Genomic DNA, 16193 nt, shown 5'->3' on the forward strand with positions numbered 1-16193 from the left:
AGGAAGTATAAACGAAGTGAACTGTAACATTTACCACACAAGACAGTGTGGAGTCTCTGTGGATTGCCTGCATGGGAAGACTGATAAATTTACTGGCACCAACAACATTCATAAGAGCAGAATGAACCCAGTGATACCAAAGCTATTAAAAAATCCAGACTTTGGTCAGTGAATGTATCACAACTGTATAGTTAGAAAAAAAACAACAACAAAACATTCTACTCTAATGATTGGCGATATTTGTGCATTCTGTTTGATTGTCCTCATGAACAAACTGAAGTTTGACTATATTACCTCCATCCTGGTCAAAATTGTACTTTAGAAGGTTTGTTACAAAAATAATGTATAAAAGAAGCCTTTTAAGAAACCAGGTTAGTATAAGCCCAGTACTAATTTCAGTTTAATGTGAAGTAATAGAAAAAAAAAAGATATCTCTTGAACTTTTCTTATTTATCTCATATGAGCTACAAGCCCCAATGTACATTAATTGGAATTTAGGTGACAGACCAACTCATATTTTCTTGTTTCCCTAGATGAATTGTGGTAAACCTTAAACGAAATATCAGTTTCTTTGGAAAATTTAGTTATTATGATTGCTCCTCAGCACACAAAACATGTTACACACACAGTTTGTGACAAAAAGCACTGTACATTATGTAGATAAGCTAAATTATAGAAAATCAGTTATATATTAAATGTTTTTTAGTCATTTTATTGGCGAAGTACAGACAGGAGGAGCATGCTCTCATAGAATGGCAGCCAGTGCAGTTACCCAGAAGTTGCACAATCCCAGGTGAGGCTCAGCTTCCTGCTGCCTCAACACCTGCTCTTCTGAGCATTTGAATGGGAAATTGCGAAAATTTAGCGATTTTGAAGAAAAAAATATCAAAATTGGTAAAGCTAAATGAAAAACACAGAATGAAAATAGCAATATAAATTATCTTATCATTATACTATTCTTCCACGTGCGTGCGTGTGGGTGTGTACTTCCCCACTTACTGTAATAGGTTCAGCGGTTTACACAATTAATCTTTGGTTAAACCCAGATTAAATACCAATCAGGCAGGCTACGGCCCCGCCCAGCCACGCTGTACAGACGGTGCGCGCTCCCAGCACCTCGGCGTCTGATCACATTTTGCTAAGCAACAGGTTTCCGCGTGCACGGACGCAGATTGAGCCGCCTCCCCCACGGAGAGACACATATCCTCAGCCAGTAAGAAAACTGCCCTCCCAAACGACGTTACAAGTCGCCGTCTCCGGGCGGAACACAGTTGCAGCTTGATGGTGAGCATGCAGAGCAAACTTACCAGTGTAATTAACTTTAAGCAGCCGAGACGCAGTTTGCACTGTTGAATACGGGAGATGGACATGTGTGTACTCTAGATGTCAGATTACCGTATAGTAAATCCCGGGCCCAGCGTTTTCAGAATGAACGCAGACAGACGCGGATGAGTGTAATGCTACAGTAAGCTGTTGTTTAACTGGGTTCTTTTGGCTCCAGGCCTCACCCAGTTGTTATGCATGCGGAGGCAGTCCAGGGTTGACTCTAACCAACTAAAACTGATTAAAAGGCCTTTAAATTGTCACACTTTAAGGCTTACCTGCTCAAGGAGGTAAAGACTCAGGAGGTGCATTATAGTCTAAACTTACCAATGGCCCATAACCCCTGTAGAGACTTGATGTGAATCAACAGGGAGTTTCTGAGTGAGGCGTCCTCCTCCACACCGCTTCAGGCAATCGATAGTCAGACACTTTGTCTCAAGCAGTGTGGGATGCTAATGGAGCTCAGCATTAGTGGATGTTTAGGATGTCAGAAAGAATTCATTCTGAAAACTTTTGTTCATGTTAGGTTTGTAGACCCATTTAACAGATTTGCACAAAATAACACCCCTAATCTATTTCTACTTTTTTTTTAAACAGCACATCAATTGTTGCAATAATGTTTACATATAATCAGACGTAACATTAAAACTGTATTCCTAATATTTTTAAGGTACCAAAACAGCTTAGACCAGTTGAGACAGAAACTTGTAGCTGAAGCAAATCCAACATTCAGTTTAATTTGGAGACCAAGTCAACACTTCAAATTTGATACTGTGCTTCATTTTTGCTTTGTAGCACATTGCATAGTCCTGCTGATGGAGGCTGCAGCCGTCAGAAAATAATTTTCTAATGAAATGGTGTGCATGGGCTAAGACAATGCTCAGAGTATTATAAGCAAGCAAAGTGGTTAAAAAAGTCGAAGAAAGATTCTTACAGAGAACTCTAGTCCATTGTTCAGGTTAAAAAGCTGCTCAGAACTGGATTGTTTGAAAATGTCACATCACTGTCCTGAAAGTTGGCAAAAGAGAAGCACAAGATAGACAATCAATCAATCAATCAAATCTATTTGTATAGCCCATTTCAGCAACAAGGCAGATCAAATTGCTTTACGTCATGAAAACATAAAAACATCAAAACACATCACACAGTCAACAATTGCGAAAACCAGTAACAGACGTTGCATTTTGCCATTATTAAAAAAATCATCAATATGCATCAAATATGTTGTGCAATGTTCCACTTATTATGGTTCAAATACAACTCTAAAGAGGTGGGTATTTAGTCTTGATTTAAAAGAATGCTACAGTTTTATGGATGTTTGTTCCATATTTGAGGTGCATAGAAGTCGAATGCTGCTTCTACATGTTTTGCTCTATTTCTGGGGAGGCAGAGCAGACCAGAACCAGAAGACTTCTGAGGTCTGAAAGGTTGATAGAATAACAGCAGATCTTTAATATATTTTGGCACTAAACCGCTCAGTGATTCATAAACTAACAGAACTATTTTAAAGTCTATTCTCTGAGCTACAAGGAGCCAGTGTAAGGATTTTTGAAATGGTGTGATGATAATAATGACAACACTTTATTCTGTGTTGGCTTTTAGCTCTATGAAAGCCGATGTAAGTTATTATTTTATTCTTGATATTAGGTGTTACTAAATGCAGTCAGTGCGAGTGTGCACACCGCTGCTCAGACCTGTCTCGTCACTGTCATAGCGCACTCAATACAGAGCATTATAGTAAAGATTTTACTGGAATTATCCACGTTGAAGATGTTTAGGCAGATAAATAAAGAAAGTAACTTGAGTAGTAATGCAGGAAAACTTTTAATTCATGCATTGACCTATCCACTCTACATGTAATAATTCTCTGGTGTGCAGGTGCAATGCATACCCTTAATCTTGATATCCATGACCATGTTGTTTTTTCCCCTTAGTGGGCCTCTTTTGGCTTTGTATAGTAAATAGTAAATTGTACTATGCCAGTACAAGTGCTATAAACAAACAACAGCACACAGCTTTACCTTACTGTGGTTCTCCTTCAGAGCACTGCATAAATGGGAAACTCTCTACAACATACTACTGGGGCTAGTGACTGATAAAGGTACTGCCTCAAAGAAAAAAGAGATCAGGCAACAGAGGTGAAGTTACACTGCTGCTGTTGGCTCTGGGCTAATTTAACCCATGGTTAAACATTATTTGAGGTATTATGTACATGAAACATCCTGCATTCAGAGCACTTTGCAATATTCCTTGGGGTGATAGAGAACAAAGAGCAAAACAAAGGGATTCTGGGAGAGCAGACATGTTAATCGTAGCTAGTTATGCACTTTGCTGAAATAGAAGCAGGTTTTGCTGTCAGCTTCAAGCGTTGCTCCATTTGAAGCAAGAAAATCAATGTCTGTCTCTGTTTTTGGAGGTTTCAAGGCGTGGAGGCTCATCAGTGTTATTACTGATTAGCGGGAATCCACAGAGCTACCCTAGGAGCACGAGTGATGAGTCCAGCAGTGCGCTGCGGCCAGCAGCATGCTGGTGTTTTGCTAATCAGTCCTTCAGTGGCTCTGCAATGACATCAGAGGCTCTGCGTCGTCTCAGTGACATCCTGCTGCTAATAGCACACAGAAAATTAAACTGACTGCTGCAGCTTTGAAGCTTACCTGCAAGGAGTCAGAGTGAATATGCTTTGCATTATAAAGTGAGGATCCTTTTTGTGATCGTTCGTTGCACATCTTGGAAAAGGTTTTCATTAGTTAATATGCTCAGAAGCAGGTGGTCTGTCACATCTAATGATGACATTTGATCTTTTCTGCTTTACTGTTGTGCAGTATATTACCAATGACCAACTATCAGCTGTGAAGTGGGATGTAGAACAGAAGATAGGGCTCTGTGCCAACTACTTTAAAAAGTGTCTGTTATTTGCAATGAGACTTTCTTGAGTAAGATGAGATCCATAAAATATTTATATTTATTTCTACATGAGATTTTTTTTTCATGATGATGGCAAATGGTTCTCTAAGAACAATTATCAAAACTCAGTACTGGAAGTTCATTTGTGTTCTTTAGTTGGTTGCAATTGTTTCAAAGACATATATTTAGCAGTTTTAGCAACTTCACTATAATACCTTTTTTTAAAATGACACAACAATTGTGAATGATGTTTGAAACGGTTACAACAGAAAAGCTTCACATTTTGAAAGTTTTAATTTGACATTATATTCTACTTTTTCCAACAGGCAGTGTTGGATAAAAGGTGCAAACCTCTGAGAACTCTCCCTTAGTCCCATAGCAGGAAAACATAGCACAGTGCAGTATTTTCCACTGGAAACACCACCAGGCTCCAGACGCTGCAGCTGTCAGATTGAAAGAAGTTCTGAATGAAGCTGACGATAATGAGAAATTACCATATGCAAGGAGGATTGCACTATTTATCTCAGCGATGTTTACCTCAACTTACACCTGTGTGTCCCAATTTTGCATAAGTGCCATTGTGCTGTAACTATCATCTGCATCTCACTCACTTGGCCCTATCTTCATCACTGTCTCTGTGCAGTGCACTAATTGCTTAATGAGCAAATCTTTTGCTTCTTCTAAAGAAAAATGAAAACACAATAGTTTGTACTTTTGCAATGTTTTTCAACAGGTGGTAAGTAAGCAAAATATTTTTTAGAAATGGGTCAGTTTTGGATTCATTTAATGCATTGTATTTGTACATGGCAGTGTAATAGTACCTGTAGCTCTGCAAAGGTTTATTTATTTCTTTATATTACTTTGTTATATTCATGTATTTAATACTTAGCTTTTGTTTCTCAGTGAGTAACTCTGTTCATAAAATTGCCTTAACTAAAAAAGTATTCACATTTAAGAAGTCAAGCTAATCCCTTTTTGCTACAAAGAGACTTTAAGTTATGAAAAAATATGCTGAATAATGTTTTTGATCATTTTTTTCCCTTTGAAGTGGTATTATAGCTGTTGCATCTTATTTTATCTCATGTAACAGACAGCGACTGACACACAGCCCGCCAGTTTGATGTGATAATTTGTTGAATCCTCCTTGTGTCTCTCTTAGTTATCAGCCAACTGAGAATATACAACATTCTCTTGATCTATTCCTCTCTGTGCACCCATGTGACTGGCATGGCAATTGTAAGGTTAAACTGCCATCTATGGATACAAGTAGTAGGGCACTTTCTGCAGAAATTTATTCACCCCATGTTGCATAAACCTTTTTCTGACCTCTGACCCCTATTACAAATAGTCTACGTTTGTTTGTAGCCCTCAGTTTAATCCTTAGTTTTTAACAGTCTTAAGGTACTTAAATATCCATGCTTCATGTATTCAAGTGCTTGTTATTTATTTAGATGGAAGGCAATTATAATGATGCTGGAGATTTACAGTATGAGATTTCAGTGAATGTGATTCAAATAGATGAATTCAGTAAACTCTAAGATAGAATAATGTCCTTCAGGGTCTAAATTGAATTCTGGATCTAAATTGCATTCATTATGCAAAAATAATTGTGGTTTTAACAGCACTCGAAGTATTTCACTTCAAAATAAAGGCAGGTAAAACTAATTCACAGCTGAGTGTAAGAAACTATTCGGGGTGTGCATGCGTGGGTTCTTTCTGGGTACTCTTTCTTCCTCACACAGTCCAAAAACATGGCTGTTGGGTTAATGTGTCTCTCTACAACTAGACAAAAGGAGGACAATTCAAATATTGGCAGCAATATTTCAGATTTTGAGATGGTAGCACTTTTCTGTCTCCAAGTAGAGCAAATAAAGCTAATAATCATCAGATTTCAATATTTCTCTGTATATTTTTTTCTGTATAATAAGAATTGCTTTTGTGAATATCCATTTTTTGAATGCAATTCTTATCACTGTTTGGGCCATTTATTGACCACTCAGGAAACCAAAATAACTAGGGGACTTAGTTTGGTAGATGCTATTTGTTTAAGTCAGATAACCACATTTGCCTGTAGTAGTTTTCTGCCATCTACTTATAGACAATAAAAAATTACTTTAAACACTGACCATGAAAGTCAATGGAAACTCTCCCCAAGGTGGGTGCGGATAGATGGATGGTTGCTGTGAAACATATTGTCAGTACATTAGTATGAAAGAAAGAAACAGAAACAAAATGAAGCGGTGGAGGAAAACAAATGGCCTGCAACCTGAAGAATGTTATGCTCTTTTCTTTTGTAATTGTGTTAATGACAGTTTATTTTGCTTTATTTTGTTTTTTTCAGAGATAGTTCTGATTCATTAACATCAAAAAGAGAAGTTTAGAAAATGGACTGTGAAAAGCTTTCAGCTGATGTTGGTGATATTCAGTGGTAGCATGTGTTTCTTTTTGTGGGTGGTAATGATGTGCAGAACTCCTCAACATGTCCCTTTGGGGTTTGGCAATCCACACAGTAGGATTTTGGAGCTTTTTCATTGAAACCAGAAGCCTGCAGATAGTGGCAAAAACAAGGCTAAAACAAGGGTTGTAGCACTGAACAAAATGAATAAAGTTACTATTCCTTAAAAAGGGAACGTTAAAGTACAGTGTTAATCTGAGGAAATAAAGCTCTAAATTTTTATCTTCGCCAATGAGACATTTCATATTAAATAAAATATCTTGAAAGCAGTCTTAAATAAGTTAAATTAAAATTTAGACAACTTTATTGCAGTTTGATCTTGAGTCACTTCTTATAATAAATATCCCTCTAACAGTAAACCAATGACACATCGTGAGGACATATTAAAATAGATAATTAGATTTTTTTTTCTTCCTCTTAGAAATCAGGTGCAGCATTCTGATTTGCTCATTGAAACACAATAGTCAATCTCATCTCATATAAATGACGTTCTCTAAATCCCCTCTGAGCTCTAATGACAATACATGCAATCTCATTCAGTTTATCACTCCTCCCGTCTATTGATATTGGTGTTCCATATTCAGGGTGTCATTACTTATCACCATGCAGTTATTCATATCTCCCTTTGTGACCTGATCAAGGGGCAGAGTTTTTCTTGCAGTGAGCCTTCCTTGCGTTGTTTTTTTTATCTGGAGCGCACGTATGAAAAGGGCCTGAGGGAGAAAGACAATGCTGTCTGTTTTAACTCATCTCACTGCCCAACACTGAGGTATCAGACACCGGCAGAGGAGAAAGAATATTTTATCTGACACTGTCACTCGCTGTAGAAACCTCAGGGAGGCTGAGACTGCTGTGACACACTTGGTGGTCAGCAGCACTGCATAAGATTATGACAACTCCAGCAAGACAGACTGACAATGCAAGTCTGGTATTACAGTAGAGCTAAATCTTCAAATTACGTTCACTGTCAGTTGTTCTGCAATGTTTGAAAGATGAACATTTTCAAGAAAGCCATTCGTTTTGCAAAAATTCATATTCTTTGTTTTCCCCAGGTTGCTTCCGATCCTGTGAATTTGAAGCATGTGCAACAAAGAACCATTTGACACACAACGCAGTCCATTTACATCATTCATTAACCTGATGAAGTTGCTGCTAATGTTTCAAGACTGATTAGGTGTTAATTGCTACGGAGGGGAAAGATGTGGGCGTCGCTGTTCCACTTGATTGCCGTTTTTGTGGCCATCCACATCACCAAGTGCCAAACAGTTTGCAACAAACAAGCGCCTCTTGAGTGGTACCTTAAGAAACACACAATCCAGCTGAATTGGACTTTAATCGGAAACATTTGTGAGAATGACTTGGAGTGCTGGGGCTCTCAGGGAAAGCGCCAAGTGAGCAAGCAGCCTTTTAGCTTCCCACAGATATGCCCACTTCAGCTACAACATGGAGACAAACTGCTCATGTCTGCTGATGAAACTCTCAAGACATATGGCATCAGGATCTTCAACGTGTCAAGACAAGACTTTGAAAGCTGCACTACAAATGCAGAGTTGAAGAATCAGTCTGTGTTCCCTCACAATACAAATGAAAGTGAGCATGTTGAGGCCAAGTGGATTACCCCAGGTCATCATTACTTTATCGCACTTCACGAAGGGGATTCACAGTTATGCAAGCTTGGTTTAAGGCTTAATGTTTCTGTTAAAACTCAGTTCTGCCGGGCCTCTCCTCTTCTGAGACTTTGTTCAGGGAATGGAGTTTGCCGAACAGATTTCTATGAAGGCGCGTACCACTGCCGATGCAACCACCGCTACTTTGGGAGGTTCTGTGAAAGGTTCGACGTATGTTTGGATAACCCCTGTCAAAACAAAGGAATCTGCTTGAGCAACGGGTCCACAGATCCAAACAACAGAACCTACAAATGCTTATGCCCACCACACTTTACAGGTAAGGATAAACATCTCATTAAGATCTCCACAGAATTCCAAATATTAGAGCAATAATGTAGCTTGAACTCTCACATTTTGAGACTTCAAGCTTTATCTAGTTCAGGCATAAGTGGTTGCTTAAATGGCAGTTACATTCACTGCTCCTTCACTAAATAAATAAATAAAAAAAAGATCAAATATCAATTTGCAAAAAAACAAAGTCTATGTGCAAAAACACTTTATTTGAAGCATAAGAGTGATATGACACTGTCATAAACATGACACAACACACGTTATGAACATGAAGTGGTCTTCATGAATGTTTACAACTCTTATCATGAAGTGTCATTCTGTAAATAATGACACTATTAATGCAAAGTTGCACTAAAAGTTTCATTAAAAGTCAATATGTCAGCCTTATGCACATCCCTTCTAATAAAGTGTTACGAAAACTCCCAAAACTATCTGAGAGCTTTTTAATATTGCCCTTCCACTTTAAGATTATATACTGCTTTGTGTTATTTTAATCATATAAATTTCCAGATAATCTTCATCAAAGCTGTGGTTGAAAAAACTACTCAAGAGGTATGAATACTTTTACAAGTTATTTATTATTTATTTATTTTCAACATGATAAAAGTATAAAATCACACATGAGCAAAGAATTTGAAAGACATATTTTTGTACTACAATAATCTTGACGTGTGTAATATGTAATCTATTGTAAGATTATATGTAATATTAATAAAATTATCACCTAAACTTTTATAAATAACTTTCAGAACATCTATAATACATTTTAAAAAATGACATATCTCTCTTGCTTATAAACAAGCCTTAATTGCTCAATGTTTCCCTTTAAATTAAAGCTGGTGTGTTGTTTTCTTTTACAGGTGTAAACTGCTCTGAAATCATTGGGGAAGCAAACTGTCAGACAATTTGTGAAGATGGGACATGCATCCAACTGTCACCAGCTTCCTTCAAATGCATTTGTGCGTTTGGATTTCCAGGTAATAGGCTTTATTTTCTACTTAAATTTGGTATTCTACAGATGCACTGACACTCCAAGGAAATATGCTTCAACATGATACAGAAACTTAATTTATGACCTCTTAAAGTCACTTTTTCACAGACAAACGTTTCACTTTTAACAAAAATGAAAAAGAAAAAGAAAAATGTAGTGGTTAATAACTACCAAGGTCAAAAAAACTACAAAGACACTAATGTTTTTTCATGGGCTGTGAGCTTGTTATAACTGGCGTCACAAAATATGAAGCAGCCTTGTCAAATCAAGCAACTCATGTTGCAACCCGTAATATTCTACTGTTGAGTCCTAAGACTGAGCATGTCTCAGTTAATAAAACAAAAGTTTACGACTTCCAGTTTAAATGTAATTTACAATGTATTGCTTCTGCTGAACTTGAGCTATCAGTTTAATTATCACTGAGTGAAAATCCAAAAGAGGTTTTTGTCTCATTAACACAACCCTCAAAGATTGACAATTAAAGCTTACTTTGAATTACTTCTCTTTCTGGAGTTATTCTTAAAGGGCAGTGCAAAAATTGGTGACAAATTTAGTTTATTTTGCTTTACTGAGGTAATTTAAGCGCTAATTTATGCTAATTCTCCTTCCCTATAAAACATTTATAAAGGCCAAACTGCTATGATGTTGTCATTTTAAGAAACTACTGGATGCTCTTGTATGAAAATTTGATGGCAGTAATGTTCTTCTGGCCTCATAAATTTAAGATTATTACTCCTTTAATCATAATGTAGTTTAATCTACCATAGCAAAACACAGTTGGGTTAATGAATATCACAAATACTTGAGCTACAAGACATGGATACTCCTCAGACTGCCCAGAATATCAAAAACATGAGATAAAAGTAAATGCGATGGACCTTCTGGAGTAAACCCGTCCAGGTGGCTCCTTACATTGATTCATTGTTTCCTTTGCTGCACACTTTGCCTTGGCAGCACTTTTGAGGTGTCATAGTTTTGCCTTTTGAGTCCAGCCCATGCTTTCAGCTTATTATTTCAGAAGTGTGGTATGAAGGTTGCTTGGAGTACTTGCTGGCATTCTCTTATACAAGAGCTGATTATGGCTGTACTGCAGAGTAAGAGTGTTATCTTTTTTATCATGTTTTTTTTTCTTTTTCTTTTCTTAAGCAATTGTTATGAGCCAATTGCTTCTCTGTCTATCACAGTTGGACTTTGAGGGTAGGTGGAGCATAGGTGAAGGATGAACATTTGGCTGTGTAACTGAATGGCTTTGTCTAAATGATCAAAAACAAGTTAAAAGAGAACTAATCTTGAATGTAGTTTCCGAGTGCCACATAGAAAATGTAGGTTACATGAATAATGTGTTTGAAGCTGAATCTTAGAACAACTCTGATTTATGAGAGAAGATCATTAGTTAATTTCACATCTCCGAAAAGGAATGTCATCATTTTGCTTTGATCTTCTACATTCTGCATGCTGGATGCTTGCCAAGCTGAATCCTTGATAGTTTTTTAAAAGGATAAAGGAGTAGTTTTATGTTATAAAAAGTTTTATTTGGATACTTACAGTATCATACCATAAGAATGAGTAAGCAAATATGAAATTTGAAATAGCAAGATACGTTTATTTGTTGAGCACAATTTATGTACAGGCATTTTGAATTCTTTACACGGAAATAGAGAATTAAAAGCAAAAAACCAAGAAAAAAAGAAGCAGCTAGATACAAAAAATCTAGACACCTGTCCAGGTCCAGAACATCCACCAGTAAAATTTTGTGTAAGCTCTAGCTGCCTTAAAGATTCTTCTAAGAAGCCAATAAGACGTCTTTACATAAATCTGAGCTTGTGATAATAACAATGTGAACCAGACTTTCTGTGCTACCTTTTTCATCCTTTCCAGCTGATTTCTAATTCTTAAAATATTTGCTGTTGTGAAGCTTTATATGTTGCTTATACGTTGACATGTTCAAGTCAATTATATTATAAAAGTATCTGTCAATAAATACATTAATCAAGGCTTTTATTTATTTTTTTTTACATATCTCATGGATGCTATAAGAAATTAATTTCCTACCTCAATATGTTTCCCTATTGATTAGCCAAATCATGTAGGATTTATTTTGTTAAGGGTGTTTGTCTCTGTTAAATGTTGCTGAGTGTGCAACATTTTACACTGCTACAATCCCCTACCCCCTTTGCAATTGGAGACATACAGTACATGGTAATAATTCATTTATTTTGTCACAAAGATATATAATAATTGAAGATACTAAAATAGTCAATTTGAGAAAGTTGGGACATCTGAAACTCAGTGGAATCAATATGCAGCAGGACAGACAAGTTTTAAAAACTATATAGAGTGTAAATTACTTTTTGTAATTCTAGTGGTAAAGTTAATAATAATTTATTCAATTCTCAAAATCAAATGTATTTATGTAAGCTTCTTTTCACTTGACGACTGTTATCAAATGTGCTTTAATTGATGGTGTTGTCTTTAGTAAACAGTATCCACTGGATGTGTTTGCATTGTCATTGTGTCCCGCCGTCCCGTCAGCTTCTTGGGAGTTCTGCGAAACTCGTGCTTCCTCCGCCTCCCTGACGTTCTTGGCTCATTAATCAACTGAAATTTAGTGGCTGCTCCATTGCTGGCTGCCCTCACAGGCCAAAGTCTATGTGCACAGAATAATGAGTTGAACTCATGGGATGTTTCAAATAAGATTTTCTTTTGATTTGTCTTTCCTTAGCACTACCTCCAGAGTATTTGTTCCAAGGTATTACCACATTTATAGGGCCATAATCATTAAGCGGTAATTATCTTGTTGAGAGTAACATTACATTGAGACCCTTTCAATTTGCACAATGTATGCAGTTATTACCCTTATTAAATTTTTCAATTATAGAGTGACTGTATATGTATGTGAAGGAGACAGTTTACAAAAGCTCAATAATATTTGTAAAGAAAGAGTAGGTCAAATGCATATGCATGGCATGAATACTCTGGAAAAAAAAAATATTAGACAACTCGTTAGATAATAGCTATGTTATTATGTTTCTCATGTAAAAGTGACGAGTAGAAATATTTAATGTTATTAGAACCAGTTCTGAAAACTTGTAAAAAGGAGGTGATGCAAAAGCAAAGCCTGAAGTTGTGTACATTAAGATTGATGCCCACAGAGGAGGCTGCGAGGAGCCTCTGGGACATGAGCACTTGTATCAGCAGGGGGATTAAAGCAAATCTGCAAAGAAAGAGTCACTGGGAAGATAAATGTGCAGGCACCATGTGAAGAGCACAAAAAATGAAAACCCTCACGTGGGAATAACATAAAATTTTATTCACCTTGAACCTGCAGTGAATTTAGTCTAATTTTATCTTTTGCACACAACATCACCGTCAATTTCCTTGCATCTGGTTAAGTTGCTGTGTTTGAAAATGGTATGACTTTGGAGTTAAGTAAAATATGGAGTACAGCATAAGATGAGCTGCAGCATTGACTAGCTGGAATACATTTAAAAGCCTTAAGAGCACTAATTGTAATAATAATTATAAACAGAACTACAAATTCAATAATGATGAAAGTTAATCCAAAAGTAATAAAACAAATGTTCTACCATTTGATCAAATCTTTAATTTTATTAGATTTTCCCTTCCGTGTTGCTTTTGCCATCTTGATTTACTTGAGCCCGATGCACATTAGTCTTTACTTGGATTCCTGGTCTGAAACTCGAGTCTTGATGACAGTTCTTACCTCATGTAATGAAGAGTGAGAGGAAGCTGGTATATGAGCTATAGGCTGTAGCTGCTGGTTCACGAATGTCTCAACAATTGAATCCTCCATTAAATAATTTTGGATTATTTTAGAATAAAATAAACACAACTTGCGACCAACAATCTCTCACCATTAAGCTAACTGTCATTGCAAGGTTACTTCCGGTAATATTAAAATCAGATTTCTTCTCTTTCGTTTGTTCAGAATAGTCATTGATAGTCATTCATTTCTACATTTGCATGTTCATTGTGTTGTAAACTTTGGCAAACATTTAAAAAAGATTACAACAGGTACATCTAAAAATATGTGTATATTATAAAAAAGTTTAATATTTTTAATTTTTAATTTCAGAAAGTTATCCTCATATGCAGATATTTTTAAGGTGTTTTGGCATTAGTAATCTTTATTAATTAATATCTGAACAGGAAGAAGGCCAGAGACAGGAAATGGCACAGGCTTTGAATCTAACCGAGGATATTTATATCGAGGACCATCTCCTCACCATATGGATCACCAGATCTAGCACTGAGCCACTTGGTATCCATATTAAATAAATTTAATTTACGTAGAGTGACCTATCAAGCCTTTGTCTTGTGATTTTGATGATTATGACCTTTAAAAGGTCTCAAAGTCCAAGTCAGTAGGTTATATATACATTGGGAACAACTGCTGACAAAAAAGGATGTCCAGAGGAGGATCAGTGAGACCCTCCACAAGAATGGTGAGCTGCAAAAGGTCAATGGTAAAAAAGCAGAGGATTGAAAAGATGTTAAGAGGATTGTTAAACAAAATTTATTGAAGAATTTTTACAAGGGTGGACTGAGGCTGGAGTTGGCACATCAAAAGCCACTATACAGAGACGAAGCCTACACACGGGCGAGAAAATGTCGCATTAGTTATTTCAATCTGTTGGTTGCTCAGTGAAATACAAAGAAAGTTTGTATTTCATCAAGGACTCAGAGTCTGCAAGAAGAGTGGCCCAGCATCCGTATTGTCCTTGTAGTACACGATTCTGGCTTTCTGAAATGAATGACAACAAATATTGAACTTTTTGGGATATTCTAATTTTAAGAGCAGTACCTAGTATATTCAGAATTGAGAACAAAAGGTTTAAATTTGGATTTGAATTTTTTTCAACATTAATATGAATATTCAATAAATATAAATTAGAGTGTGGGGGGAAAACAACATTCCACACCTTATCTAGTGCAATCCATAGCGAAGAAGTAAAACCTTTGAAGACATGTGCTATTTAGATACCTGCTAAGTAACTTCCTTGACAAAGACAAAAAGTGCTTTGTTTTTTGAGATTTGATTCTTTGTTTTCATTGAGAACTAATTTTTTTTATGAGGTTTTAATCTCCTTCTATTATTTTTCCTAGGACATAAGTGCCCTAGGAAAGGAGTAAATATTACATTTGGTCAACTTTCTAAATATTGACAGCTGCCTTAAACAGTTTTTTTTTGCTTGCTTAATATAACATAATTGTTTATAACAATTAATAAACTTAAAGATAATTATTTAATGTTCGTGTGGTGATTAAGACCTGAAGACAAATGCTAAAGGTTTAAACTCTGATGCTATTTAAATTTAAATAGAAGACTTGAGACTTAAGACTTGACTTAGGATGGAGGACTTGAGACTTGACTTGGCCTAGACCCTCAAAGACTTGTGAGAAAGAACATAGGGAAAACATTCAATTTCAAACTGAACGTCCCCAACTAGAATCAAATCCAAGACATTTAGATGTACAGCAACAGTGCCTACAACAGCTCCCCAAAAGCAGCCCAGAAGGAGAGATTGAGACAAAATTAAATGCAAACATATTTCTGAAACATTACTGGGATTGTTGAGATGTTATTCATACAAAACTTAAAATCCTGATTGACACGAGTTTTTGGCTTCACAGCTCTGCAGTGAGTCTAATATGACCCACTGAATGAAGAAGCATTCATAAAGAGCAGTGTTTAAGATATACAAGAACTTGTTGAAACTCTGTTGAGAACTCATTAGTAGAACATTTATTTATTTATTCATTTATTTATAAGTACACTAAGGGAAAACATTTAAAATAATATAACCTGATGACAGTGCTAAACATATTAAAGTTACATAAAATCCCACTGGGAAAAAAACTAAAAAAATCCAACAGCTAAATTTATTAAATAAATTTGCACTTAAATTTTTAAAGACAGTATTTAAGCCAATTTTATTTTTATTCTGAGATCTGAAGCAGTTACACTAATTAGCCTAGCTTAAAACAAATTTAGGATATTAATTACACCAAAAATATGTTGTCACTTGACATTTTTAACTACTTCAGATGTATTCTGAACAGTATCAGATTTTTCTTTGTTAAACCACTAATTAAAAGACTTTCCAATACACTCAATCTAACATGCTGTCATTACAGGCCTGTTCACAAAGACTGAAAATTAGATACTGTTATAAAACTTTGAATTAGTTATGCAACTACTCCTCGAGGTTACAGAGTTAAAATATAAAGCACACTACTACATAAAAATTGCTAATTTATCCTACTACAGCAACTATGATGCCATCTTTATACAAGTTAAACAAGCTAGACATTCTTTTCCATGTGTCACTTCATTTTGAGTTGAAGCACGTAACTCAAAACAAAGATTTTGTGGCAGCCTAGACTAAATTAGACTCTGAATCTTATTATAATGCTGTGACAGGACCTTAAACATGCCATTTACATGTTCAGTCCTTTGGACTAAAACAATTCTGTAAAGAACAATGAGTCAGATTCTGCTATATCAATGTCAAAAACCCATTGCAAGTTATTGCAAATG

At 36.0% G+C, this 16193-nt stretch overlaps 1 protein-coding gene across 1 annotated transcript in view; it reads left to right on the forward strand.

Moving 5' to 3' along the window:
* The first annotated feature begins 1239 nt into the window (after positions 1-1239).
* The window catches only part of eys (eyes shut homolog (Drosophila)), a 178783-nt gene continuing 163829 nt past the window's right edge, over positions 1240-16193 (forward strand). Inside the window, exons 1-3 of the mRNA XM_023327993.1 lie at positions 1240-1284; positions 7735-8626; positions 9501-9617. Coding sequence (XP_023183761.1) covers positions 7882-8626; positions 9501-9617 — 862 coding nt within the window. The 5' untranslated portion in view covers positions 1240-1284; positions 7735-7881. The remainder of the gene's footprint in view (positions 1285-7734; positions 8627-9500; positions 9618-16193) is intronic.

Source organism: Xiphophorus maculatus, chromosome 22 (assembly GCF_002775205.1).
Source record: "Xiphophorus maculatus strain JP 163 A chromosome 22, X_maculatus-5.0-male, whole genome shotgun sequence".
Taxonomy (NCBI): Eukaryota; Metazoa; Chordata; class Actinopteri; order Cyprinodontiformes; family Poeciliidae; genus Xiphophorus; species Xiphophorus maculatus.